At 41.3% G+C, this 26,489-nt stretch overlaps 1 protein-coding gene and 1 long non-coding RNA gene across 2 annotated transcripts in view; one reads left to right on the plus strand and one right to left on the minus strand.

Annotated features, from left to right (window-relative positions):
• The window catches only part of RAB8B (RAB8B, member RAS oncogene family), a 38,127-nt gene that overhangs the window by 5,302 nt on the left and 6,336 nt on the right, over nt 1-26,489 (plus strand). The window contains exons 2-7 of the mRNA XM_083587072.1: nt 20,123-20,183; nt 21,005-21,065; nt 22,730-22,807; nt 23,601-23,690; nt 25,550-25,615; nt 26,280-26,330. Coding sequence (XP_083443198.1) covers nt 20,123-20,183; nt 21,005-21,065; nt 22,730-22,807; nt 23,601-23,690; nt 25,550-25,615; nt 26,280-26,330 — 407 coding nt within the window. The remainder of the gene's footprint in view (nt 1-20,122; nt 20,184-21,004; nt 21,066-22,729; nt 22,808-23,600; nt 23,691-25,549; nt 25,616-26,279; nt 26,331-26,489) is intronic.
• On the minus strand, nt 4,965-14,046 carry LOC310749814. Its single transcript, XR_014541814.1, has 3 exons — nt 11,759-14,046; nt 8,478-11,527; nt 4,965-8,239 (listed from the first exon to the last, which is right to left on the minus strand). It is a non-coding gene; the product is annotated as an uncharacterized lncRNA (long non-coding RNA).

The raw sequence follows: 26,489 nt of genomic DNA on the forward strand, positions 1-26,489 counted from the left end.
CGTAATGGGCATCTGGATGACCATTGTGAGAACAGGGTGTTGGAATAGATGGGCCACTGGCCTGTTCTAACAGACTGCTGTGTTCTCCAGATGAAAGGTTTTTACTTTCAATGGGCCCATTCCTAGGGTTGAAATTCCCAAAAGATTCTGCTACCACAGAAGAGACATGACATTCACTCATTGAGTGAATAATGGCACCCTAAACAAGCCTTCCTTAGCTGAGCTCCCTGTGGGGAAACAGTTGATTCAAGGAAGGGTGTTCTTTTGTTTCTCAGGGAACTGTCATAGTAACTGTTTGCTAACTAAAGTTTTTGAATGCTGAGTGTACTAAAATGGTCAGGAAATGGAAGAAACCACAAGAAAACCTGCTCAAGCTGGGTGTCTTATTAAGCACTAACGAGCTGCAAGAAACCAAGCATAAGCTGGAGTCTTCTTGTGTTCTGAGGCTCTGCGGTTTTCTGGCCCTGCTGGTTTGTTTTGTCAGGATAGGAAATACATTGGCATTTGAAGGTCCAACACTTTGTTGTTTTTTTATTTTTTTTAAATAATTTTTATTAACTGGCCAATCACAGCAAATTAAATCACATCACATAAATTCCAAATTACAAAGCCAAATTTTTAAATTTTGTTGGGGGAACCCATACTTCAAGATCCAAAGGGGGATTCAGATCATCTTCTTATTACTGTGTTAATGTCCAAATCAGTCCCAATCAGTCCAAACAAAATTCATAATTCTATCCAGTCTTATCTTGGTGTTTCCACATCATATCTTGTTCATATAATTTCTATTTTTCCTTTACGATCTCTTCTGTTAGTCTCCTTAAGCCGATAAGCAACATAATAATCCTGTGTGGATTTCCCGTTCCTCCACTAAGTTCAGATGGTTTCCATATATCTCCTTCGTAGATAGCATCGCTCTTTCCATCATAAATTTGGCATTTGTCGCTCTTAAGTCCCACCGAGAAGTTGGTCCACAATATGTAAACAACTCTATTTCTCTCTTTCTCCTCCCAGACCCAAGAGCTCCAACAATGCCTCCCAAAATGGCGACGGCATTTTTAACTGCGTCATTCCAAAACTCTTAGCTTTCCAGCTTCATCTTGAAACATTGCTTTGGTTCGAAAGTTTATCTCCACACAGCCTTAAATCCACAGCTTAAGTCCTTAGTTTCTGACTCATTAGGGGAGGGGATTCTTGTTAAATCACATAGGAAAAAGGAAGGCAGGTTTTTCCCCCTCCCCCCCTCAGTCATTTGTCATACCGTGTCTTGACGTATCTTCTCATATTTTATTCTTGTCTTGTTATCAGAGATTTCTTCTGTCAGCAGTCTTTACTCCCCTTTTTACTTGAAGCATGTGCAATTTATCTCGTTCAAATTGTTTCTTTTGAAGATGCTTGCAACTAGCGGCGCGAATCAGGGACGGCGTCCAGGAGTGCTGGAATCCCACAGGAGGGCTTTGTGCCTAGTGCCCCCACCCCCACAAATTCGGGGGTGGTATAGGGCACAGCAGGCAAGGGCCGTCCCCCCCACAATCCTGGGGGGGTTAAGGAGGCTAATTACCCCCATCATAGCCTCCAAATTACCTCGTGTGGGTCGGAGAGATGTTATTGTCAGCCATCTTCCGATGCGCCACCTAGTGGCCCACCGAAGCTCCAACACTTTGAGATTGTTCTTGTACGCTGATTGTTCTTGAGTTTTAATTACCATGCTTAAGTAAATTGAGTTCCTGCATGGCGAAACCTTTATTATGTACTCTTCCGTCTTTCTGTTCATGTCACAAGTGCTTGTATTTTCATGTCTATCGATTTGATAGTAACACCTCCAATTGCTGAAATGTGCATTTGATTTTAAATAGTTTATTTAGCTGGTTTTCTCAGATAAGATAGAATTCTCAAATGCATAGACAGGAAAGAAACTACAAGGCATTTTGAGTGTTGTATATGAAAATTCCTCTGAGGCTATAATCTTAGAGCATTACTATGCCACCTAAATATTTTAAATGTCTTCAAAAATAGTTGAGACATTTATTAATTGAAGGTCAGTGGTTCCCTGGATAAATTTGCCATCATGTCTAGATTTGTAAGTTTTCTATGCACTAAAGGCAGCACTGTCAATGTGGCATGAGGCTGCCTTTAGAAATGTTCCAGGTGCCTGGGCAGCTAAGAAGGACTTCACTTAAGATTTTGTTGTTCTTTTTCTTAATTTATCTGAATGCCAGACTATGCCCAAACTCTACTGGTATGCTGTTTAGAAAATTTTGTTGGGAGCCTAAAAGAAAGTGTACACATGCAAATAAGTCACCTGACTGCTCAGTACTTGATGAATTACAACTGAATGTATGAATTGACTCCTGCATATTATACTTATTTGGTGGAAACCATTGATCAACTTTCAAGAAATTTTATGCAATTATATAGTGACTTAAGCAAGCTGCCTCTGTACATGATCTGTCAAGTTTCACTTCCTCTTTAGAGGAGAACTGCGTAATGGCAATAATTTCCACTCAAGGAAGCTGTAAAATCCTGACTACAGAGTACTTGACTCAGTTATGTTTCCGATAAACATAGCCATTTGCAGAGATACAAAAGGAGATTATTGCTACAGATTAATAAAGTGTAAGGGAAATAGGCAGGGTTGTAAGAGCATGAGACGCTAGCTTTGAGCTTCACAATTCAAGGGCATCCTCTTGGTAGTTCCTCTGCACCCAGAGGCTCAGGGTGGTGGCAGCCCAGGAGAGGGCATTCTCTGTGGCAGCCTTTAAGCTTTAAAATTTCCTCCCCACAAAGGTGTGTTTTGCACCTTCATTATACTTCTTATAGAAGTATATTTTTATTTTTGTAAGTGCTTTCAAACTGTTTTCAATGTGGTATCTGAATGTTGTAACCTGTCCTGGGACCTTAGGGTGAAGAAACAAATAATATTGTTGCTGCATGATATATAGAACATAAGAGGATACCTTCTGAATCAGAACGCATGCCCAAATAGCCCATCGTTCTATTTTCAAAATGGTCTTTGAGAAGTGCATAAGCAGAACATGGGTCCAATAGCTTGTGATCCTCCGCAGCCACCACTGTTCAGAGACATACTTTCCATCTGTTAATATATCAGGGGACAGAGACACATATGTTTGACTGTGGTATCATAGTTCTGATCTCTGTTAGGCTTGAATTAATCTATTGCTATGTGATGTTTGTCAGATTAAATGTGTTGGGTTTTATAATACCCAGTGAGAGAGTTGTTCTCTCCAGAGATTGTTGGATTTCTTCTGCTGGCAATAGTAACATAGCAAATTTGTGTGTTAGCTTTCTTATGCACTGGGAGGAGTTCAAATTCAATGCAGAAACTTGCTGACTATGAAACAAACTTTGGAATATTTACATTCTTATCCAAGATGATATCAGTATCTGGCAGTGTGTCCACAAAGGCTGTTTGTATGTCAAATGACTGGAACAGATTAATATTTTTAATATGTTTTTTTGCCTCAGGGTTTCATTCTGTCTGTCCCTAGTTTGTTTGATTAAGATAAACCTTTGCATTCGAGCATCAGCTTCTAATAAACAACAACAAAAACCCTCGTATTTTGGAAGACAATATAAAATGAAGGAGAGCTGTAGTAATAGAGAGACTTTGCTTTAGAAATTCCAGTTTAGTATGATAGTGTCATACTTAATTTAAACTTATAACAACTCTTTGGTAGTGTATTGTATCATCATATCTAATAAGTCAAGCTTTTTCCTCTCAGAATTGTATGGAAAAAATCTGTCAACTGCTGATTCTGAACTTTCAGTTTGAGTTTGAAGGCCTTCATAAATTAGAAAACTCATGAATTAAAACAAGCTTCTCAACTATTTTTCATGATTGTTGCTGTGGTTGTGTATTCAAATATGCATCTGTTTTTCTCTGTGTGCAGAAGATGGAGGCATTTGAGATGCTTGGTGGCTTTATGACCATGTCACAGAGACAAGATATTTGGCAGACTCCCAGACTGTGCTCTTGAATCAAATTCCTGAAGATGTTGTGCAACATTTAGGAATACATTTCCAACATAGCCCTTAGAATGTTGCTTGCTTAGTAATTGAAACAAATCCTATAGAAATCCTCATTAGTATCATTTGAATGTTTGCTCAGTAATATTATTTTAATACTTTGTCTTTAAAATTAATTATTTCTGAGAGAAAATGTTTTGAGGTTCGAGTTTTTATCCATTTCACACCAAGCTTCCAAACATTCTGTGCCAGGCCTGGGGTGATGGAAGTGGGAGGAGGGGCAGGCTGGGCCACTTGGTTTGCAATGACCTATCTTGGCTTTTTTCTAGTAGAGTATTGTATTCACCTTAAATAGCTTACCATTCCACAGCCATGTTAAAATGCTAGTTTAAAACGGCTTCCATGTTATGCTTATAGATGCAATGCCTCTGTGCTATTGAAATGTGAACGCTGCAATTCTTCCTACTCTCCCGTTTATGTGTGTTGACAGGTCTTTTGGTGAAATGGCTTGGGTTGAATGGGAGAAGCATCTGCACCTTTTGTCTTTCCACATGACAGATGTCTGAAGGCATCATCCCAATTCACAATTGGCAGATGGAGCTTTCTTATATGCTGCTGTCTCATTTGACTGACATGGAGACAAATGTCTTGTTTAAATATCAATTAACCCTTAATGACTTTAGGAATCAGTGCAACTTCTGACTGAATAGCATATGCTCTGAGGAACTTACTGTGAGCAGAATGAAAAACAGCTACCATACCTTGATCCTTTGTGTTCTTCAAAATAAGTATTTTGCACACATTGTTATTTGATGGCTGGATGTGGATTGAATGTGTGTTTCTGAAGCTCCTTGCTGAGTTTTCAAAGCAAAGCTCCCTACCCTAACTTTAGATCAACCTCTGATTGCAGGCAGACTTCTGTTTCTTGGGGACTAGCAGATAGCATTCTCCAGTTCACCATTATCTATGGAATTCTATAGTTAAATAACTTTCCTAACATCAAGTCTCCTTAGAATATGCAGTGTTTGCAACAAAATGCATATGAAGACTCTTACATCCAACCTCCCAGTTATTTGCTTCTCACCGATTTTTTTCAACCCTTAAAAAGGGACATAAGTTAGGAACTGTACCTGGGAATGATTTTGCTTTGCATTACTCTGTGTGTAGCTTCTGTGCGGACAAGGAATGCTTTGCCTCTAGCTAAAGGTAGCCTCTGAATGTAAGGTTTGCCTCCATTGATTTACCGTTGTATAACTGCAATATACATTTGTCTATATTGAACTGAACTTTAGTATCTGGCTGCCTGAGAGATGCTAGCAGGTTTGCAGTTTGATAAACTGTGAACATAATTTCTGACCTAAAGGGTATCTTTTTAAGCCATGATTTGCTATTTGTTTGGGGCACATTAATGTTAACTGAGTTGACATTTGTTTGCATTCTCACTTGTGGTGTGATTTGGTTTTTAGGTGCGCTTTAGAACATTCTAGTTGGGGAAGGAAAACAAGTGAGTTGGCTGCATTCTTCTCAAATCTGCTAAAGAAAAGGGAGAAAGATTTTCTTCTCTGCTTCCCTTTCTCCTTTTGTCTGAATAGATTAACATTAAAGGTGGGGTGGTGCATAAATATTGCCTTATTACAGCTGCTTGTTGGCTTGGATTTGCTGTGCTGTGGAATTACATTAGGAGAACTTTAAAAAGAAAAGTACTTTATATTTGTGAGTGCCATGCAAGGAACAACATGCCACTGAGACAATTCTGAGGATGACATATTTTGAGAGGCAAAACATTAAGGTAGCAGTAATTTGTTTGCTTTCAGAACTAAAATTTAAAAACAGAGAAATTGGTATGGAGAGCAAAATGAACTATTGGAGAAAATCTGCCACTTAACTAGTAAGACAATCATTTTGTAAGTCTTTAACCAACAGGTGACTAGACGATTTCAGTAGCCTTCCTAAGGCAGGGAATACCCTGATTTGCTATTTAGGTTTTAGGTTTTCTTCTGTATCTACCTGGTAATATTCAAGTGACTTTATCCACTGTGACGTAAAGGTAAAGGGACCCCTGACCATTAGGTCCAGTTGTAGCCGACTCTGGGGTTGCGGCGCTCATCTCACTTTATTGGCCGAGGGAGCCGGCGTACAGCTTCCGGGTCATGTGGCCAGCATGACTAAGCCGCTTCTGGCGAAGAGCATGGAAACGCCATTTACCTTCCCGCCAGAGCGGTACCTATTTATCTACTTGCACTTTGACGTGCTTTCGAACTGCTAGGTGGGCAGGAGCAGGGACCGAGCAACAGGAGATCACCCCGTTGCGGGGATTCGAACCGCCAACCTTCTGATCGGCAAGTCCTAGCCTCTGTGGTTTAGCCCACAGCGCCACCCACGTCATTATCCAAATTTAGATAATGGCCAGGGCATGGAAGAACTTTTAGGCTTGCTTGAATCTCAGCTCAGAATAGTGAGGGGTCAGGGAGAGAGAACAGTTGGTCTTGGCTGCAGGTAAACTTGAGACTTATGGGCCAGTTAGACAAATAGCCCCCCCCCCCCCGGTTACATATGTGTGTGCTAGGATTCTCTTTAGGAATAACTTTGTTAATGCTATTACAGTGGTACCTCGGGTTACAGACGCTTCAGATTACAGACACTTCAGGCTACAGACTCCGCTAACCCAGAAATAGTACCTCAGGTTAAGAACTTTGCTTCAGGATGAGAACAGAAATTGCGCGGCAGGAGCAGGAAGCCCCATTAGCTAAAGTGGTACTTCAGGTTAAGAACAGACCTCCAGAACGAATTAAGTTCTTAATCCGAGGTACCACTGTAATTTGAATGCAGGGAACGACTGATTTATGCACCAATTGACTTGTGCACCATGGTGACCCAGAGGTGGCTGGAAAAAGGGGTGGGGCAGAGACGGAATGGGCTTATGTGCACTCTGCCAACACATGGGGGTAATCTTCAAAATTAGCCAAGCACATTTTGCACCTATCAGCTACTTGCAACCGAGTGGAAGGTGCCTGGGTGCCAGGATGGGCGCCTGACATCTCCACCATCTGGAGGTGCATGCCTGGGGATCATTGGATCTTGACTTTTTCTTTTTTTTTTTGCACACTAATATCAGATCCTGTAGAATTCTATCAGTTATATTTTATCTGTACAATTGGACTGAATTTCAGGAACCAAAATGCTTTTTCTGTGCAGCCTGAGCAGGAGCAGTAAACGTTATAGTTAATTGTTGTAGCTTTTCATTTGCCCCACCCCACTGCCCTGCTCACAGTTGTGAAGAAGCTTCTTATGATATCAATGGTCCATGTCACCATTAAGAAAAGGAGGTCGGAATAAGTCAATATATGTGTGGACTATCCCTGGATAAAGTGACTTTTCTTTTTAAAGTTCTCAAAGTTCTTAACCTAGCTCAAGGCTGTCATCTGAACTAGCCAGGTGTTTAACAGATAAATCAATCACAGTCAATCCTTCATTTGAAAAATAAGACTTTAGAGCCGTATTGCCCTAAAATGGCAACTAGACATTCCATTTTGGCAACTGCAACCTTGGTTTAAGGAGCCTTTTGGCACCTAGCTTATATATCTGGCGTGGGGGTGTGCGCAAATTGGTTGTTGCCTGTATAAGCACATTGACCCTACAGTTAATGAGCATTGCAGAACTATGACCCTCCCCCTCTGCTCTCCTCTTCCTGCATGGTCTAGATGAGAGATAAAAAGTCTCTGGTTCTAACTTCACATCATGGTTAATAATCTTGGTTTCTTTGAATGAAACATAGTTTAACACTAACCACAGTTTCCAAATAAAGAATGCTCCTCTCAGTGCACAAACCCATGGCTTTCTCATGCAATACTAAATTTTGTGTGAACCAAACCAAACTCTAAACTGAATCAGTGCCCTCTACTAGATGCAGTGAATTTAAAGACGGTTTCCTATGTAAATTAAGAACCAATTTGATCATTGCCCATACATAAATATTTACAGCCTACTTACTCAACATAGGTATTTCATTTCTACCTCATATGTTGCTCTGGTCTGCGCAGTAACTATCTGCCCTTGCTTTGACCTATCAGTCATGGGAATTTCATTTTTGTTTGCTCCTTTCTTTTTGTGATAGCACGGCTGGGCCAAGGCAGAGGGAAAAGCAGACAGGAGCAATATTGGAAAGAGGGAAATGTGGAATTGTCTAGTGTGCAGGGTGTTTTTCCACACCCAGTGATACGTTCTGGTTGTAAGATCCTATATACAGTGGTACCTCAGGTTAAGTACTTAATTCGTTCCGGAGATCCGTTCTTAACCTGAAACTGTTCTTAACATGAAGCACCACTTTAGCTAATGGGGCCTTCTGCTGCCACGCCATCAGCACGATTTCTGTTCTCATCCTGAAGCAAAGTTCTTAACCCGAGGTAATATTTCTGGGTTAGCGGAGTCTGCAACCTGAAGCATCTGTAACCTGAAGCGTATTAACCCGAGGTACCACTGTACTGTAATACTGTAATGATTTTTAAATGAAATTATTTATATAGATACTTTTTTAAATCTATTAAGCAATGTTATGTTCTAAAATTAGTAAAAAATAAACTTGTCTTTAAAAATTATACAAAATACCTCCTTTACCCCTTCTATAACTAATGCCCTATTTAGTTGTAAATTAGTGTTGCCTAGTGGTTGGATTTTTACCATTTAAAATAAAATGTGAAGTATATTACTGTAATAGGAAACTTGATTTAAATTTGCCTTTTTTCTTGCAGATTTAAATTATGAAATGTAATTGTTTCAAATCCCTTTGACTGGATTTTGCTGCAAGCAAGGTGGATTTCAGAGTTGTTTTTGGAGCTCAGCTGTTAAAAATGGAAGGCTGGGATTGTCTGCAGTGTGCTGCTCTGTTGTTGATTTGAATGGGATTTTAGGGCTGCTTGGAAAGAGGACAGATGAGCCAGGCTCTCTGTTTAATCTGTGGACTGGAGAGGTGGTCTTCCTCCTGATAATATTTTAATCTTATCTGTTTAGTCACTGTTTATAGGTTTACTAAAGGGCTGAGGAGCTACCTCTGCTGGGTTTAAAGGAGGAGAGCCTCCAAGACCAGTGACAGCCAGCACATGTCCGCCTGAAAATGAGCACTTTTAAAAAGTGAAAATTCATTCTCTGCTGGAATGGAATTCTGTTCAATTCCCTGTTAGCCCTATGAACTTCATATGGTTGCATTCTAAACTGCTTATGCAATGGACTTCTCACAGTGAAATCCTTATACATCTTAATGAGAAGTTATTTGCATGCCTGAATTTCCCTGAACAATGATCTAACTGTTGGAAGTTTGCTGTTTGACTTAGGATAGTGGCTTGTAACAATTGCATGATTGATAGCTTGAAGAGACTATTTCTGTAAGTAGTCAGGTTAGCAATTTATTTATTAAAGGGACACTGAATCTAACAATAACACTTGAATTGGTTTAATTTGGCCTTGCTATCATAGCAATTCCACTTATGGCCACACTTTTGTGTATATTAGCATAGCTAGTGATTGCTTCTGCCGCTGGTACATACACCTTTGGTACGAAATGCACACAGTAAATGATATTGGATTGCTCCCCTGCATATTTTGGTATGCCTTGAAATGGAAGTATGAATTGGATATATCCAGTCATCTTCCTAATATCTCAAAACATTACAGAACAAGGCCTTGCCAATTTGAGTCACCTTGAATGTAGAAGGACCTTTTCAGGGTGAGGGGAGGGCCTCTTCTGACCCTGAACCTAAAGATCCAATGTACCTTTGGCCATCTTGAGCTGTGAGGAAATGCTTCCTCCATTGCAGTAAATGATTTAGCATTTTATTCATGTTAATGCACTTGCCAGAACATGTGAGACGTGCTCTTGAGGTTTCATTCTAATTTCATCATTGGGACATTTCCGACAAAATGAGATCTGTAAAGGGCTATATGAAACTCTCAAATTAGTTATTTTAGTGCTTTATTCTGGAGAATCTTGAAGCACCTGCCAGCTTTGCTAACATTGCTTTGACCTGGTTAGTGAGTCCTAAAGTGCACAAGAATAGAACATGTGCACAAACTCTTTCTCCTTTTCCACAGCAAGCTTAATTATGGAGCCTATCATACTTCACCTCTAATCCTTTTTGAATTCAGACCTTTATAATGTCTACTCATGATGGTACAAGTTCAATTGTATGGATCTTCTGGAACTAGTAAACAAGCTAATTGAGGCTATGGACATTGACACATTTGGAGCAGTTGGTGGTGGTGGCAGAGGTTCTGCATGGAGCTTGTGACCTCAGGGTCATCATGTGTATGCTGTTCTCCCTTCCACTCTCCAGGACCAGGTGCCGGATTGTGGGCATGCTCCTAATACCAGGTAACTTTTATGTTGGGTCTCCTGTTGCTGTATATGAGCCCCAAGTTACTGTTGGAACTCCTCTTAAAATTTATGCTGGTCTTTGTATTGAAAGCTGTTAAATAGGCTGGAAACAAATGTTAAAGTGATACTCTCCTTGAATAGTAAAGGAATTTACACCATCCTCCTTCAAACTATCCAGTTTTTGTCTTTTGGAAAGGTTCTTGTCTCTTAGTGGCATACAGTAAGTTTTTTTGCGTATCCATCAAAGAAAATAAACCTGTATTTAACCCAGTATCCTTGCCTATTATTTGGCAATGTAATAGGGCCAGCAGGCCAGATGTGTACGCTGGATTTGCTCCCCTCACTAAAAAAGACCACGGTCATCGGATCACATGCTAGTTATCTTTTGGCGCTTCTATCCTGTCTGCTTTGGGTGAAATTGTTTGCATATCCATGAAAATGCCAATGGATGTGTTTTGGGAGAAGAAAGCCAAAGGTTAAAGTTCAGGATAAGTTGCCTTTGTGACTTTGTACAGCATGAGACTAGTATGTTGCAATTGTACTCCACCCTCACAAATATTATGAATGTGCCTCCCATAAGCATTGTGTTCCTCAAATCTCTAGTTTTTTGCACAAGTAAGGATGTGCATAAGCAAGACTTAATATTTCTTTCAACTTTAAAGAAGGGAGGCTGAGCAATCTCATACTTTAGGAGTTTAGAGGCTAGTGTAAACATATTTTTAATTATGGAAGTGTAATAGAGGAAATAAAAAGGGAAATTCCAGGCACTAGACTTGATCCTTGGAGTCCAGATTTGGTGCATTTATACCTTACAGCACTTTCACAAAAGACTCATATACACATGTAACAACTTGCAGGTATGTATCTACATGTCAAATTTTAATCCCTGGACTGTAAAGTCAACATGACCCCCTCAGGGTTTTTCTTCCTTTTCCTTTTCAAAAAAATTCCCTGCCCACCCCTTCTTTGGAGGTTTTTAAGCAAAGGTTGGATGGCCATCTGTTTTAGCTGAGATTCCTGCATTACAGGGGGTTGGACTAGATGATCATTAAAAACACGGAAAAGAAGGCAAAGGAGAATCTGGGGAAAAACATTAGGAATCAAAGAAGAGAATAAAGTAAAATATCTAGGAGTTTGGCTTACATCTAACAATTTAAGTCTTATTCAAGATAACTATTTTTTTCCTTCCAGTAGCACCTTAAAGACCAACTAAGTTAGTTCTTGGTATGAGCTTTCGTGTGCATGCACACTTCTTCAGATGGCATCTGAAGAAGTGTGCATGCACACGAAAGCTCATACCAAGAACTAACTTAGTTGGTCTTTAAGGTGCTACTGGAAGGGAAAAAAAATTTTTTGTTTTGACTGTGGCAGACCAACACGGCTACCTATCTGTATCAAGATAACTTTGAAAAAGATGGACAGAAATAAAGAAGGATATGGAAAAATGGAACTGCATGAATGTATCTATGATGGGAAGAATATCAGCAATTAAGATGAACATATTACCAAAATTATTATTTTTATTTCAATCATTTCCGGTGATCGCTAACACTAATTGTTTTAAACAATGGGAAATTTTATATGGCAAGGCAAAAAAGCCAAGGATTAAGTATAAAATACTAATAGATGACAGGAATAGAGGGGGTTTCTCGCTTCCCTATTTGAGATTTTACTATGAGGGTGCATGCTTAGTGTGGATAAAGGAGTGAGCGGAATTAAAGGATGTAGGAACTCTGGACTTGGAAGGATTTGACCTAAGGTTTGGATGGCATAGCTATTTGTATTATGATAAGATCAAAGTACATAAGGGTTTTTTAAACCAGGTGACCAGGAGGAGTGTGTATAATGTTTGGGCAAAACACAGAGAATTGTTACAAAGGAAGATCCCACGTTTGATATCTCCAATGGACATGGTTGTAGTAAAAAAGAATTGAACATAGAGAAAAACTGGGGAACATAAAAAGACCTTCTTGAATTTAAAGATAAATCTGTAAATCTTTAAAAAGAAGTGATAGGACTTGTCACAGATTGGTTCCAGTATTTCCAAATAAAGGAGATTTTTAAAAGAGACAAAGAAAAAGCATTTGTAGAAAGTGGATCGGAATTTGAGAAAATAATATTGGGAAATAACAAAAAAATATATTGAAAGTATACAGAACTCTACTTGAATGGGAAATTAAAGATGAATCAGTGAAAGAGGCAATGATACACTGGGCGTGAGATTTCAGATATAACATTGAACTTTCGGCATGGTTAGAATTATGGAATGGCACGATAAAATTTTCGGCTGCCTATGCAATTCAAGAGAACATCTTCAAAATGGTATGTAGATGGTATCTTGACACCAAATAAACTTGCCAAAATGTACAAGAGAGGATCCAATGCATGTTGGAACCATTTAGAAAAAGAAGGTTCTCTATATCATACGTGGTGGCAATGTAAGTATGCAAAAAAAATTCTGGGAAATGAGGAACTCAAAAAGATGTTTAAATTTACCTTCCCTAAAAAACCAGAAGCCTTCTTGCTGGCAATAATAGGGGAAGAAAACAAAGAACTTGTTTTTATATGCAGCTGTGGCCGCAAGGAGAACTTAATGCAAAAAAAATGGAAAGAAATTATTGTTCCGACAAAGGATCAGTGGTTGCAGAAGGTAATAGAGTTTGTTGAGTTAGCTTGACGGCCAAAATAAGAAATTATGATGAAAAGAAAACAAGAAGCAAGTGAGAGCTTTTTGAAGAATACTTAAAGAGTGGTATCAAGGTTAACTGGCAAGTAGGATAAGCCTATGCGAATCAGTAGACAAGACAAAGGGAAAGAAAAAGGAAATAATAAAGTAGGGGGAAGAGAAAAGGTAAGGAGTTGTACCTAAGAAAACGTAAGAATTTGAAATAGGATATCAATGGAAGATAAGTCAGGAAGCCTTTGTAAGACTAAGGCAAGACTTGTATGGATGTAATGTGTAAAATGGAAAATGAATGCACACACACCCTCAGTAGGCCAGTGCAATATATCAATATATTGTTTAAAACTGCTATTTAAAGAAAATCATGATAACCTTTTTTTTAAAAAAAAAGACCTGGCATTTTATTGTGAATCAAGCAGGGTATTGGAGAAGCTGGGGAAAGCCTATGCTTCGTCCTGTGCAGCCCATGCTAACTTGGCGCAAGCTCCTCTCTGCCTCCTGCAGGCAGCGAATCACAAGAACTAGCTGTGGCTGAAATGATTGAGAAACCACATGCAGCGTTAACTCCGCCTCCAGTTTCCCCTGCCTATGGCAGCAGCCGCAAGTCTCAAGAGCAGGCTGGCAAAAAAATCCAGAATCTCTGCAGCCAATCATCTGGTAGGTTGCTTAAGAATGCTGCTCCATTACTAGTCTGGACTTCTGGAGCCACTTTCCTCCTTCTGGTCCTCCTCCTATTCTCCCGTAAAGAAACAAACTAAAAAGAAGCACCCTGCACTGGTCTTTCCCCCCATCTCTGTGTGTGCACTGCTTGTGGGAGGCCAGTGGGTGTTGCGTTTGTGATTGTGATTGTCTCCCAGTCTCTCTCTCCTCCATCCCCAGGTTGGCTTTTGTGAGGGAGCAGCTCCTAGCTTACCAGTTTGATTATTAACAGAACCAGTCCAGCAATCACTGTGGACTGAGCTCTCTCCTTCATTGTAAAAGAAAGACGTGCTCTGTGTGAAATGCTACTCTTTCCTCCCATCTGTGTTTGGGGGGGCAGTGGGTGGGGGGTGTGTCTCTCCCCTGGTGTTTGGTTTTGCAACAGAGCAGCTCCCAGCTCACTGGTTTTATGATTAACTAAGCACAGAGCCAGTCCAGCATTCACCGTGGGCTCTCACCAATAGTTGCTTTTCATAATAAAAAGAAAGACACTGCTCTGTGCTTGAGACGCTACTCTTCCCCCCCCCATCTGTGTTGGGGTGGCAGTGGGTGGTGTGTGTGTGATTGTCTCTGTGTCTCTCTCTTCCCCACTCCCCAGGTGTTTGCTTTTGGGACCGAAGCAGCTTTGTCACCCTCTCACACATTCAATCAAGACTCAGTGTTGAGTTATATTTGAATATCTAAAACTGTGACACTGAATTGCCCTTTTTCTTGTTTAGTACGTAATGTAATTCATTTTTTAGGGAACATTCTCTTACCTTACCTATGATGTGGATGAAATAAAGGGGGTATGATTCCTTCTACAGTTTTAATTTTAGAAAAAATATATGCTAAGTTAAACATTATTGGTAGTAAGTAGTAAGTTGCCAGGTCATTACCACATTCACTTCTACATAGCTTCAGCCTTCTTTCACATATCATGATATATCAAAATATCGTGATGTTTAGCTAGTGATATAAAAAATCAGATACTTCTCAGCTCCCATTGCATCTGCTAGCACTCGCCCAGCACAACTTTTCAGAATAATTAGGTCTTTAACGTCCCCAGTGGGACAGCCAAATTTAAATACGAATTTGACCCATAGCTGTGAGGCATTTGCGAGTTTTTTTGCGGAGAAAGTTCTGCTGCTCCACCGTGACCTCCCTGCCAATTTGGATACAGTAATAGAACTGGAGGCCCCTCTACTGTCCTCGGGTCCAATATTGGACCATTTCGACTGGATACTCCCTGCCGATGTGGACAGATTCCTCTGAGCTGGAAGGCCCACCACTTGCCTCCTCGACCCATGCCCGTCTTGGCTGATTAGAGCATGCCCAGACGAGGTGCGGGTCCTCCTGGGTGAGATCATCAACTTGTCCCTTGGCACAGGGACATTCCCAGGGGAGCTGAAGGAAGCAGTGGTGTGTCCGCACTTAAAGAAAACATCATTAGATCCTTTAGATCTATCCAATTACTGCCCGTTTTTGAATTTTTCATACCTGGGTAAGGTATTTGAGAGAGCGGTTGCTGAACAGCTTGGTAGGTTTCTGGAGGAAACATCGGCTTTGGATCCATTCCAGTCCAGCTTTCGTCCTGGTATGGGACTGAGACGGCTCTGGTTGCCCTAACAGATGATCTCTGTAGACAACTGGACCGAGGCGGGTCGGGACTGTTGATTCTTTTAGACTTGTCAGCAGCCTTCAACATGGTTGATCACAATCTTTTGGACCACCGCCTTGCTGACGTGGGGATTCAGGGCACAGTCCGGCAATGGCTGCATTCCTTTATCTCAGGTCGGGGACAGAGGGTGGCGCTAGGGGAGGAGATGTCATCGTGGCACCCCTTGGTATGTGGAGTGCCGCAGGGCGCAATCCTTTCCCTGATGCTTTTTAACATCTTTATGCGCCCCCTTGCCCAGATTGTCTGGAGTTTTGGGCTGGGTTGTCATCAGTATGCTGATGACACCCAGCTCTAGCTGTTGATGGATGGCCATCCTGAGTCAGCCCCGGACACACTGACCAGATATCTGGAAGCTGTGGCTGGATTACTGTGTGGAAGTCTGTTGAAGTTCAACCCTTCAAAGACAGAGGTCCTCTGGCTGGATCAGGACGGCATGGAGTTGGGGGGCCAACTCCCATCTCTTGCGGGGTCTCAACTTGTGCCAGTGCCTTCTGTCAAGAGTTTGGGTGTAATCTTTGATGCCTCCCTCTCCATGAAGGTGCAGGTTGCAGCTACCGCAAAGGCAGCATTTTTCTATCTCCGCCGTATCAAAAAGTTGGTCCCTTACCTTTTCCCGCCCTGGTCTGGCCACAGTGATCCATGCGACGGTCACCTCCAGGCTTGACTACTGTAACTCGCTCTACGCAAGGCTGCCCTTGAAGTGGTCCCAGAAACTCCAGCAGGTGCAGAATGCCGCGGTGAAGCTCCTTACGGTGTCCTTGCTGGGGGACCACATTCACCCAGTGCTTTTCCAGCTGCACCGGCTCCCGGTGGAGTACAGCAAGTGTTCTGGTTTTCTAACCTTTTTTTGGAAGCTGAACGTCTGATGCGGCTTCCACTTGAGTGCAGGAAGCTCCTGCAAGCAATTAGAAGTCATGCCTTGGTTGTCAAACATTTCAGGAGTTGAACGGGCTTCCGGAACGGATTGCGTTTGACAACCAAGGTTTGACTGTATTAACCTTAAGTTCTTTCTGACAGAGGGGCCGTCACACAGCTGAAGATGGGATTGGATTTATGAGAATTAGCACCAAAAGCCGTCCTCTGTGGCTACAAATAAGATATGAAACACGCCTTGTAGTGGCACCTTGGAGATGAATAACTTATTGTGTCATAATTTTTGTAGAGTAGAGCCTAGTTCCTTAGGTGCAATATTGTCCTTGTTGGCTGGTTATTATTAGTTTTATGTGTACACAAATCCAGAAAAGGTTTGCAAACTCTTATGATTCTCCTTCCTAAAATGGAAGGGTGCAGTAGGGCTGTTGTGTTTCTGTGCAGATATATACACTAGCATAATCCATTCAAAATACCAGTCATTAGTAACTTCTTTTTCTTGAGATCCTAATTTAACATCTGAAGAGACAATGACTTTCTGCAGTGGGGAAGATAATCCCATATCTTCATAGATCTATTTTTGATCTTGCTTAGCGGAAGAAGACATCTGAGCAGTGTATTGCAAATGTCTTGAAATCTTGTTAAATCTTGACTAGCCTGGCTTGATACAGCTTAATACCTGAAGCAGAAAATCTAAATCACAGCCCCTTTCATAATTAATACAAGACAGAAGCCTCTGGAAAATTCTACAATGGGGCTTATGCGGGAGGGAACTTCTATGTTTTTCTGCAGCTTCCCATTCATTTCAGTTGTAGCTTGCACAGGAAAACTTGCCTGTGGATTCTGCTCTGTTTGTGTTCGGTCCAAATGTGCCCTAAGTCTTCTGCTAGTCGCGTTCTCTTTACTTTGATTCTTGGTCAATCCACCTCTGCTTGGGCATAATGTTCCTCAGTAGCATTTTCCAGACTTCCGATACCTGAGGCAGACTGTTCAGCTGAGCAGAAACTGGAGGTACATTCACGCTTACACATACACACTGAGAAGTTTAGTGCTCATAACACTCACTGTGTTTCTGTCAGCTGCTGTTCTGGGCATGACTCCTGATGTGAAAGGGATTTGCAGAGAGGAAACATGGGTTAATTCTCAGGGTAGTTCAGCTATATGACATCCCTGCCTCATGAGTAGTTGCAATATTTAATCATACCTGATGCAGACAGAGCAGTGTTAGCTGTCCTAGTGTAGGCAAGGCTAGAGTACTGGATCATGCAGAGACTTAGGAAACAGATGTCTTTGTAGGAAGGTACCTGGGCTTGCACAAGCCTTTTAGTTATTCTTTATCCTAATGGCATATCAGCAGTACTGCCATGGCACACAATTTACGAGTTAGCGACCAAAGCTTTCTCACACTAGTGGGGATGGGAAATGCAAAATATCTCTAGCTGCTGCCTGGCTAAACTCTGAAACCTCCTGTATCATGTTCTTCAGTGTGTAAAGTTCACTTTAGAAACACTTTATTTCATGCTTCATGCAACTTCTGCAGCAGGAAGCAGTCGGTCACCAGACCTGTGCTGTTGATGGGTGCAGCAGCTCACCACTTCCTGTTGCTGAAGTGAGGAAACAAAAGAAACGTCAGCGGGTGGCTCATTCTAGCCACTCATTAAAAGCTGCAAGTAGTTGTAAGACTTTCCATTGCTTCCATGAAGTGAGAGTGTGTGTAAAAAAACAACAACCCATGAACCCTGTGTACATTTCTCAAATTTGAACAGGAATTTAGTTAGTGATTGCAACTGCTATGTTATGGCACACATTACATTTAGAGTAAGAGAATTTAGGGGATGCATATAATCTATGCACACCAGATGTAGGCTTAAACATAAGCTTGTAGGCAGGCACCAGTCCTTCCTATGGGATGGAATCCTTTCTGTGTGCAGGAGAAAGATGTTTTAAGCAGATGGTTCTTATCGCTAGGTTAAAAACAAGAACCCACTGACAGCATATGAATCAATATGGCTAATTTGACACAACAACCCACCCATGCAAACAAAACTCACTCACAAAACTGTAGGCAACCACCCATGCCCTGGGCCCCCCAACCTCTCTCAGCACCAATGAAAACTAATACAGTGGTACCTCGGGTTAGGAACTTAATTCATTCTGGAGGTCCGTTCTTAACCTGAAACTGTTCTTAACCTGAAGCACCACTTTAGCTAATGGGGCCTCCCACTGCCGTTGCACGATTTCTGTTCTTATCCTGAAGCAAAGTTCTTAACCTGAGGTACTATTTATGGGTTAGCGGAGTCTGTAACCTGAAGCGTATGTAACCTGAGGTACCACTGTATATTAGTTGTCAGCAGCAAGTGGACTGCCAAGCCAAGTCTCAATTTTTCTAATTTAATTATCATTAAACTCTCACATGCGTTGCCATTTTGTGCTGATTACTGTGATGGCAATGGTCGCTGTTTTGAGTATGTTTATGAAAGGCAGGATATAAGTTAAACACTCATAGATCAAGGGGAAAGAGTTCAGGACTTTACATATCAGTCAGGAGTTGTGGGAGTAAGAACACACAGGAAAAGGTGGAACTTAGCAACAGAAGTGAGCTGTTTTGAGTGAAATGTCATCTTTATTAGCAGAAGCCATGTCAAGACTCTTGTCTGATGTTAACTCTTCAGTTATATTTTTTGAAGTTAACTGCTCATTTTAGGTCTTTCTGGAGTAGTCCAGGGCTGAGAAATTTATTCCATTGCAACAAAAGGAATACCGTGTTAGCTTCAGTCACAGTACAGAAAATGTCTATTGCTTATTCCATTTTCATTTTGCTATACTACACATTTTATCCCTAATACTGTTCAGTATTATTAAATGCAAGCTCTTCATGCCCTTGACAGATAAATTTCTACAATGGATTTTAACACTGGGAATTCTTTGGAACTGTTTGTTGAGAAGCGTTGATCACTTTATTGGGGGGGGGGTAGGCAGAGAATAGTCTCCATGGATGCATTTGGGATAGGTTTAACTCTGGAGGTGGTTAGTCACTTCATGATGTGTAAAATGACTGCCTTTTGGATTCTGCATGACTAGAAAGCAAGTCTGCTTAGACTTACATATGTAGCTTTAGGAAGCAGCCAGATCTGTTTCAGAGCCACTCTGCGTCTTTCCAGTTCTACTCATTATTCAGAACCAAATTGAACCTGTTAAAAACAAAGTTCTGTTCCCCCTCCAATTCACTGTAATGGATATTTTTAAAAGAGCAATATAATCACCAGTTGCACAGAAGTGGGTGAAATTTTGAGGAACCCATCCAGAGTGAATTAAGCCTGTCAAGTTGTAGGCACCTTTTACCTTTTTTTAAAAAAATGAAATAGTTTTCTGCCAGATTTGGATGTCATTTGCAGGTATAGTCACCCCTTCTCAGGGGATGAAACCTGTTAAATTTCAGAATGATATCTGCAACAGACAGGTGTTACTCTTTAGAGGTGGGTGGAGTAGGAACCATAGGGTGGGGTGGGGGAGTCTATGGCTCTCCAGGAAAATCTGGAGCAGAGAAAATGTCATCACAATCCCCAGCAGTGAACAACAAGAGGAGTGAACTTCTGTCTACCACCAAAGTAGGGTTACAGCTGCTTCTCCACAGAAGAGGCAGGAAAGTCCCATTGTGAAAGTGAAGTTCCACTCACACTTCTCCAGAGCCCAGCAAGTGTGAGACTGGAAGTCCTCTTTCATATAAAGTAACGCTGAAACTTCAGTATTTACAGAGTTCTCTCTGCCTACCACGATGATAGACAATATCTAATTTGAGAGCAAAGCTGCAGAAACCTGCAGAATCCTAATTAACACAAATCTGTCTTTCCCTCAGGAATTGATTTTAAAATCAGAACAATAGAACTAGATGGGAAGAAAATCAAACTACAGATATGGTAAGTTTTTTAAAAATGCAACTTGCCTCTGGAGCTAGAGACTTCAGATCATGTTTGTAAATTTCACACTCCTAGTAAAATCATAGTGCCTTGAATGTGACAACCAGTGGCTGTAACATCTGGGTACTCCCACTGATGACAGACAAACTTAGTTCCCTCCCAAGATTGTTAAAGAAGCATCCTGTATGTACTCAGCAGACAGCTTGAGAGGATCTCCTCACACAATATAAAATCAGTTCCACTCATCCACCTTCCTAGCAAAAGAACGTAGAAGCTGAGATCACTGCGCTTGGAATGGAAAGATTGCACTAATAAAACTACCATTTAATTAAATGCATACAGTTGGGGGAGATGGTGCACATGGATGAAAACCAAACTGTACATGTAAGGGCTGTACTTGGCAGTAACTTCTGTTAAAAGTAAGCCTTGCTTCCAAATGTGTAAGGGATTTCACTATAAAACTACTGTCTAGATCAGCCTTCAACCTGGTGTTTTGCAGGTTGTACTGGCTAGGGCTGATGCAGGTTGTAGTTTGTAACACATGAAGGGGTTGGGAAAGGCTAATCCAGAACCTTCTTGCTTGCAAATACAGCTTGCATAACTTGTACTTTGAATGCAAATGTATTGAGAATGAGGCTGTAACATTTTGCTTAATTGTACTTGTCCAACCTAGAATGTAATTGCAAGGCACTTGTAGAATTGTCTCATTTATTTTTCAATTGAAAGGTCCTCATTAAGGGGATTGGTATTGGATGGGGGTGGGGTGTGAGCACTGAATTCCTCCCCAACCCCCCATTTCTTACATCTGTTTTGGTTTACAGGGATACTGCTGGTCAGGAAAGATTCCGCACCATTACAACTGCATACTACAGAGGAGCCATGGTCAGTTCTCTTTTTCATGCATAGTTTTTCAACTGTTATAAAAAGATATCAGCATCTCACTTTTGATTATCAAGTACCGTATTTTTCGCCCCATAGGACGCACCGGCCCATAGGACACACCTAGTTTTTTTGGGGGGAAATAAAGGAAAAAAATTTATTTCCCCCCCAGGTGCGGGGCTGGGGCGGGGGTAGCCCGAGCTTCCCCCGACCCCAGCCCCCAGAACAGGCTGCTAGCCGTGGGAGAGCTGCGCAACTTCGTGCGGCTCTCCCAGGGCTAGCGGAGCGCTGCGCGAAGCCCGAAGGTGCAGGCAAGCTCTCTGCTAGCTGTGGGAGAGCCGCGTCTCCCACAGCTAGTGGATAGCTTCCTGAAGCCTGGAGAGCGAGAGGGGTCGGTGCGCGAAAGCCTGCATTCGCCCCATAGGATGCACACACATTTCCCCTTCATTTTTGGAGGGGAAAAAGTGCGTCCTATAGGGCGAAAAATACGGTATATACTGTTGAAGATAAATATTTGGCCTTGCTTGACAGAAGAGCTGTTTCATGTATCTGTCTTCTAAAATCCTGTTTCCAAACATCATGATGGGAGTAGTTTTTCACAGAAGATTTTATATTTTGGACCAGAGCTCTCCAAACTCTTCATGTTGGTGGCACACCTTTTAGGCATGCATCATTTTTGTGACACAGTATTTCAGTTTTACTAGCAAACTAACCCCTTTCCAGCCCTGGGAGGAGCACGGGGAGCATTCGTGCACATACCTACACACTGCAGCCAACATACCAACGTGTTTGTAAAGCTGTGTTTTAATCCAACACCCATCCAGTGTTAAAAATTCAGATATATAAGCTAATTGCCAAATGACATCCTAAACCTAGGTTATAGTTGCCACAACAGAATGTATAGGCACTATTGGGGGGGTAAAATTATTATTGTTATTATTGTCATCATCATCATCATCATCATTTCTATACCACTTTATATTTTAAACAAAAGATCTCAAAGCAGTTTACAGCACAATAAAACATCAAATAAAACAATCCAGAATAAAACAAATTAAAGTTCAAGAAAAATATTTCAGATCCTTCTCAAAGTGGCTTTTGTTTGCCCCATATTTATTTACCTACTTAATTGCCCCATAGCAGAAGTATTCTAGGAAGCCAGTGTGGTGTAGTGGTTAGAATGTCAGACTAGGACCTGGAAGATCAGGGTTCAAATACCCAGAGTCATGAAGCTCACTGGGTGACCTTGGGCCAGTCACAGCCTCACAGGGTCGTTGTAGGGCTTAACTGAGGAGGGGGTGAATCATGTGCTCCTTGGAGAAAAAGGTGGGATATAAATGCAATAAATAAGCTCTTCTTACCTACTTAAGAAAGCTGGAGGGGTCAGCCAGATGGAGATGTCAGACAGCAACCTGGCATCCAAGGATCTCCACATGGTCACAGTTGGACCCGTGTCAGTCGCAAAATGCGCCTGGCATCTGAGGAATTTCTATCACTGCTCCCATCATCTCTGTTGGCTTCAGAATACAATTGGGCATTGTTTCCTGGTTGTAGGTTTTTCCATTAGTATCTGGTTGACCACTGTGAGAACAGGATGCTGAACTTGATGGGCCTTTGGCTTGAATCCGGCAGCCAAGCACTTACGTTCTTACTCTGTTTTTTTGTAGGGTATTATGCTGGTTTATGATATCACAAATGAGAAGTCCTTCGACAACATTAAAAACTGGATAAGAAACATAGAAGAGGTATGTGTCTACAGGGGAACAACCAGCTTTGAGTGCTAGCTCAAATTTCACCAACATCATCTCTTAAATTGCACAGTGATGAGGACAGCTGCTGCCATGTCAGTGGGAAGTGGGGGCAAAGTGACTTTGATTCACTGGTAGGATTCAAGTGAAATGTTTTTACAGGATATCAGGTAAATCCACACACAAAAAGTGGTGGAGGGAAGAATAAATTGATTCTGGCTGCTTTCTTTGGGCAGTATTAGATGAGGGTATCCCCTGCACCCCGATGGAATAGAGATGAAACAAGAACATTGTAATAAAAATGTAATGGTGTATATTGGTGTATAAAGGTGTATATTGATGGTCTATCAACTCTTGAGCATACATGGTTGGATAATATTTTAATTTTTATGTTTGAATAATGGCACAGAGATCCCTTTCTAGTTGTTGAGCATTTTGTTAAGCTCTGGGCTAAACTTTTATTTATTTTCTCACATAGCTTGAAGCTTTTTTACAATTTGGTGCTTATTTAACCACCAGCATGAGGCCCTGCATTTTGACACAGTCCTTGCTCTGTAAAATGAAGCAATGAAAGTTTAAAGGACAGAGTTAAAGGAAGAGGTGGTGTCTCAAAAGATGAATTAATCAGACAATTATTCATGAACAAAAGATAGCTAGTTTTATTCTGATATAATTAAAAATATGTGAATTTGTGCTTTGTGTTGCCTCTGAATAGCTTAGTTCTCGTTATGTATCTGACATATCAAGATTTTGTGACTTGGCTGTTCTTGCTGTTTCTCCCTCTGTTCAGCATGCATCTTCAGATGTAGAAAGAATGATCCTGGGTAATAAATGTGATATGAATGAGAAAAGACAAGTTTCAAAAGAAAAAGGAGAAAAGGTAAATATAGTTTGATCAGAACTCTCTGGATATTTTTTCACCTTCCTGACCTGATGCCCTTTTCTTTCTTGCACCCATTTTCATTATGAGGCAATGAGTGAAGCAGAAGCAAAGTGTTCTCAATACTTTGATTTGGGGATGGTCTCTGAGCGAGCAGGTGGCGCTGTGCTCTAAACCACTGAGCCTCTTGGGCTTGCTGATTGGAAGATTGACTGTTTGAATCCACGCAATGGGGTGAGCTTCTGTTGCTCTGTCCAAGCTTCTGCCAACCTAGCAGTTTGAAAGCATGCAAGTAGATAAATAGGTACCACTGTGGCAGGAAGGTAAAAGTCATTTCCATGTGCTCTGGCACTCATCACGGTGTCCCATTGCACCAGAAGCAGTTAGTCATGCTGGCCGGAAAGCTGTCTGTGGACAAATGCTGGCTCCCTTGGCCTGAAAAGTGAGATGAGCACCACAAATCCACAGTCGCCTTTGACTGAACTTAACCATCCAGGGGTCCTTTACCTTTCTTTTTTCTTTTTTACCCTTGAGACAGCAGTTTTCCTTGAGCATCTCAGAATCAACATTACTGAGATGAAATATTCATAATAGGACTGTAGGTCATAATATGCTAACCATCAAGTTCATCAAGTAGACGAGCTTAAATCACAAGAGTTTAAATACCCAAGACTAAAGACCTGGCAACACAGATAACAAGCAAAAGATTCAGGACATGAGACCCTTGAAAGCCCCACGACCATGCAGGCTGGACAGTCATTAACTTTAATTCTTATTTTGTGAATAGACAACAGTTTTAAAAGGTGCCAGTTGAAATCAACTGTATGTTCTCACTTCTACTGTGGTTGTATCTGGGTCACAACCCTTACGTCCTGAACCAGTTTTGATTCTGTTTAGTTTTAGCATTAAAACTCAAACCGTTGAGGTTTGCCTAATGCAGGCTTGAAAACTAACTTCAAGGACTCATTAAAGTAGACTTCAAAACCAATGCAAGCCTTTAACATTCTGTTCAGATCATAATCTGAATTGAAAGGAATGCCCCATCTCTGCCATTTGGTTCTGTGGGAAAGGGTGGAAACAGACATTTCCTGTGGTGTGTAACTTGGGAAGGGTAATTTGGCACCCCAGCCCCAATTCCACCCATTCCATCCCTCTCCCATTGGAGTTAATGGAGTAAAGCTATGATGGAAAGGGGCAGGGAGGGAACATCTTACAAAGCAGTTCAATGGAAGGAAGCTGCGCTGGTAGATTGCTGGGGTGGAAGGAATAGGGGTGGAATTCTGCAGGTGATGGGCAAGAGAAGACAGTTTTCCAGTACCTCAAATTGGCTCAGTTACTCAGGTTTTTCCAATTACTCAGGTAATTTCCAGTTTTAATTCTAGAGCCTCACTCATTTTTAAGAACCCTTAACTGGTGTAAAACACCATTTGGTGTTGCTTGCCATGCTGGATAGTATGCTAGCATCTTGGCATATTTTAGCTTTTCAAAATCAATGAAAATGAAAAAAATAATCCAGCAGGTAACAAGTAAATGCAGAGGCTGCATTCCAGCGGGACACACGGTGCCTCCTCTGTGCCCACGGGATGCTTCAGTCCATTCCAGCTCTGGTGCCCAAATGTATTCCAAGAGGTGAGGCCACCTAAAGGGAAAATGAGCCTGTTTGTGCATCATCTACATGGACCTTTTGCACATTGGCCCCTTTGGATTCCAGTGGAAGAATGTTAGCTTGGAGGTGATAGAGATGGCATTGACTTAGCCATACATTCTTTTTATCAAGCTGTGGTATAGTTGGGCAGTTAGAAGTATGTTGAAAATCCACTTTTTAAAACACTAATGACTTCTTATTAACACTTTTGCAGTTAGCAATTGATTATGGAATCAAATTTCTGGAGACAAGTGCAAAATCAAGCATAAACGTGGAAGAGGTAAGAGTATCTAACAACCTGGTGAACACCTGGTGGTTAAAATATTTTCTAATGTTGTGTTATAGATGCATTAAACAAAGTCCTATGCTTACACAGATGCTCTTGTGTGGTCTTCTGGGGTGGGGTTCAAATCTTAGTTTGACTTGCTAGCCAGGGATTATTTGTATGGCCACTAACACCTTGCTGAGTACTCTGGGGAAGCAGCATGAGTCCTTTGTACCCCTTTTGCAGTGCTTCCATGGGCATGGGGAAAAGTGGGAATCAGTTATGTGATGAAGCATATGCTTTGCTGCATGCAGATGGGCCCAGGTTCAATCCCAGGCATTTCCAGCAAAGAAGATCAGGTAGCAGGTGATAAGAGAGACCCTTTCAGACCCAGAGAAGAACTGTTTGAGCCAAGAACATAGTATTAAGTGGGAGTGCTCAGGGGAGTCCATAAAAGAGTGCTTTTACTTTGAGGCATGTTGAGGTCTCAAAGATCCCTTTTAGAAGCCAGTTCCTATAAGACCCAAAGTTTAATGGGACAAAGATTTTTCAACTCCAATAAAGGAATTATTGTACTTTTCATTTTTTAAAAAAGTGCTTTGCACTCTTAAATGCGTAAGATGTGATTATTCATTTGCAGGGGGTTTTCTTACTACTCTCCCTTTTTCCTTGGTTCTAGGCTTTCTTCACCCTTGCACGGGATATCATGACAAAACTCAACAAAAAAATGGTTGGTTTCTCTCATTATTTGTATCTCATAATTAGTATATTTTCTACCAAATTCTGTGATTCAGAGTGGTGTTCAACTATGTTTTACTGTGAGTCGACCCATTCAAATTAATGAACATGGCTGAGTAAGGCTTATTAATTTCAGTTGGTCTGGTTTGAG

The sequence above is a fragment of the Podarcis filfolensis genome (genome assembly GCF_964270895.1).
Source record: "Podarcis filfolensis genome assembly, chromosome: 14".
NCBI lineage: Eukaryota > Metazoa > Chordata > Lepidosauria > Squamata > Lacertidae > Podarcis > Podarcis filfolensis.